The sequence below is a fragment of the Austrofundulus limnaeus genome, unplaced genomic scaffold (genome assembly GCF_001266775.1).
Source record: "Austrofundulus limnaeus strain Quisiro unplaced genomic scaffold, Austrofundulus_limnaeus-1.0 Scaffold322, whole genome shotgun sequence".
In the NCBI taxonomy this organism is placed as follows: domain Eukaryota; kingdom Metazoa; phylum Chordata; class Actinopteri; order Cyprinodontiformes; family Rivulidae; genus Austrofundulus; species Austrofundulus limnaeus.
In genome coordinates this window covers 630,649-633,297 of record NW_013952724.1, presented here as the reverse complement: position 1 = coordinate 633,297, position 2,649 = coordinate 630,649, and the positions used below count along the sequence as shown (strand labels likewise).

General features: G+C 37.1%; 1 protein-coding gene across 1 annotated transcript in view; it reads left to right on the top strand.

Annotated features, from left to right (window-relative positions):
• The window catches only part of LOC106527410 (calcium-dependent secretion activator 1), a gene marked incomplete at both ends in the record, with an annotated part of 27,514 nt that overhangs the window by 9,304 nt on the left and 15,561 nt on the right, over positions 1-2,649 (top strand). The window contains 1 exon segment of the mRNA XM_014022284.1: positions 1,038-1,193. Coding sequence (XP_013877738.1) covers positions 1,038-1,193 — 156 coding nt within the window.

The window sequence follows — 2,649 nt, the reverse complement described above, 5'->3', positions numbered from 1 at the left end:
ATTATTACAAATAACTTCATTTCTGGACATTTATGGTTTGATTTCTTTGTATGTATGGCTCACTTGGGTTGTTACCAACATCTGGTGAAAATTTCATGTCATTAGCACCTCTAGTAATATATTTACTGAGAAAAGTGTTGACGTGTTCAATACTTATCTTACCCGCTGTATATAAGTACTGGCATACTTGGGGGTCCAAGCTTGCAGTGCAGGGAGACACCCAGTGGAGCAAAGAACCCTTCTGAAACTTCCGTTTTTTAAGAATTCTTTTCTATCACTGTATTTTTTCTGTGTGTCCATCAGTAAAACTCATACTGCAGCCAAAACAGCAAGCACTACAGTACATGCAGGCCTGTAGCCAGTATTTTGAGTGTGTCTCTTTTTTGGGAAAGGTGGATCTTTTAAGACAGGGGTAAAGGGGCTGCTTAGGCAAAACCCTTGTGGGGGGTACAGGGGGTGAAGCCCCACTGAAGCTCCTGTATTTTAAGGGTTTTAGAAGTTAAAAAGTGTCATTCTGATGTAAATGCAAATCCTTACTACACATTCACAGATGAACTTAATCAACTGTGTAGTGACTGAACGAGCAAAATCTGCATAATTTTTCAACTTTCCTCAATGTTAGTGCATATCTTTGTTAACATGACTCCTGCATCAATGAATACTGTAAATGTGAATACAGACTCACTGTGCAAAATTTGTATGACAATTAAAAGTTTTAAAGATTGAAATTAGATTTAAAAAATTGCAGATAAACCACACCAATTACTGTTAGGAAACCATTCTGTATTTTGTGTTTGTACAGCTTTTAAAAAATCATAAAGAAGGTAAGTGAAATTTAAAAAGCAGTGAATGTGTGTTTTTTCAGTCTGTTTAATATAAAACCCATTGCAAAGTTTTGATCTTCTTTCACACAAATTATAGATTTTTATCACTTAATTGTATTTATTTATCAAATTGATCAAAACTTTACTTACTGGGCAGTTTATAGTGTTCAAACTCTAAAACAAGAGATAAAACACTGATGTGTGGTTCCACAGTAATGGGTCAGCAACGTCAGAGGACCTCTTCTGGAAACTGGATGCTCTGCAGACTTTCATCAGTGATCTACACTGGCCAGAAGAAGAGTTTGGCAAACACCTGGAAACCCGACTGAAGCTGATGTCCAGTGACATGATTGAATCCTGCATAAAACGGTAAAGTGTTAATGTGGTAAAGTGAAATTAGGCAAATACATGTGCAGCCTAATCATACAGTATGTATAGATTAGATTAGACCTTTGTCATTGTGCAGAGCACATTGAAATATATATATATATATATATATATATTAGGTGCAGGTAAGACAGCCTTTTGTATCTAACTGTAATTTGTGAAACAATATTTTTAACAAAATGGAAAAAAAACATTTTTAATGATTGCAGTTTGCAGGTTGTAGCATTTATCAGTAGCTATGTTTACATGCGCAAAATTCTTTGATCGGATTGAAATATATTCAGATTAAATAATCGGAATGTATTGTTTACATGCACACAATCCGATCATGACGAGTGTTTACATGCACCAGGATTTTTTTCATAACAGAAGCACTGACATGCACATTTGCTAACTTTCCCTTAAAAAAACCCACAGACAAAAGTTCTACTTTCGTCATGAACATAAAYAAACAGCTTCTGAGCTCAAAATGGACCTGCGACAGGTTTTAATAAAGGTGGAGACGTTACTGCACTCTCTGGTTCAGCTGCAGGTGGCGCACAGACTTTTATTTATTTATTTATTTATTTATTTTGGCGAAGCGGCGCAGGCTGTGTCTTCCTTCTTTATTGAATGCGAAAACTTGAGGAAAAGTTTTGTGCTGCTGGAAACTGCGCGTCTGCTACTCCCTCCACAAAGGAGCAGAAACCGGTGGAAGACAGTCAGCAGACATGCGCAGTCAGGTCAGTTTTCCACAATCAGGATAAAATGATCGGATTAAGTGTTTACATGCACGTAGATCGGATTATCAATCGGCATAAACAACCTCTCTCATTCCGATTACAAATTCATTCGAATCGAGCAGAGTCGGATCAGAATAATCCGAATAGAGCTCAGAATATAAAGCAAACAAATTAAGAGACAATCGGAAACACCTGGAGAGACACAAGAGGGAACAGGTGAGCACGGGTGGGGCTGGAGGCAAGACAACAGGGGAGAGAAAACAGAGGAACAGAGAACACTAGAAAACTAAAGCAAAAACACAGATCATGACAGAATGGGTGTTTACGTGACACATTTTTATTCCGAATGGCCRTTTAATTCAATTACTTATGTCCGTGTAAGCGTAGCTAGTGTGAACAAATATAGTCTATTTCTTCTATTTATTTTCCAAGACCTGCAGTTAGTGTGGATCTGTTCCTACAATAGCTGGAAATAGTTGAGTTACACAACTAAGTCATGGAAATCTTTTTTGAAAGAAAACATATCTTCTTAAAAGGATTTTGAGTACTTTAACACTAAATTATTTTTAAAAAAAAGTAATTGAGCTTATTCAAAAAACTACAGAAAGCTAGAATAGCAAGAAAATACAAACATGCATACGTGTGTGTGTGTGTGTGTGTGTGTGTGTGCGCGCGCGCGTGTGTGTGTGTGTGTGTGTGTGTGTGTGTGTGTGTGT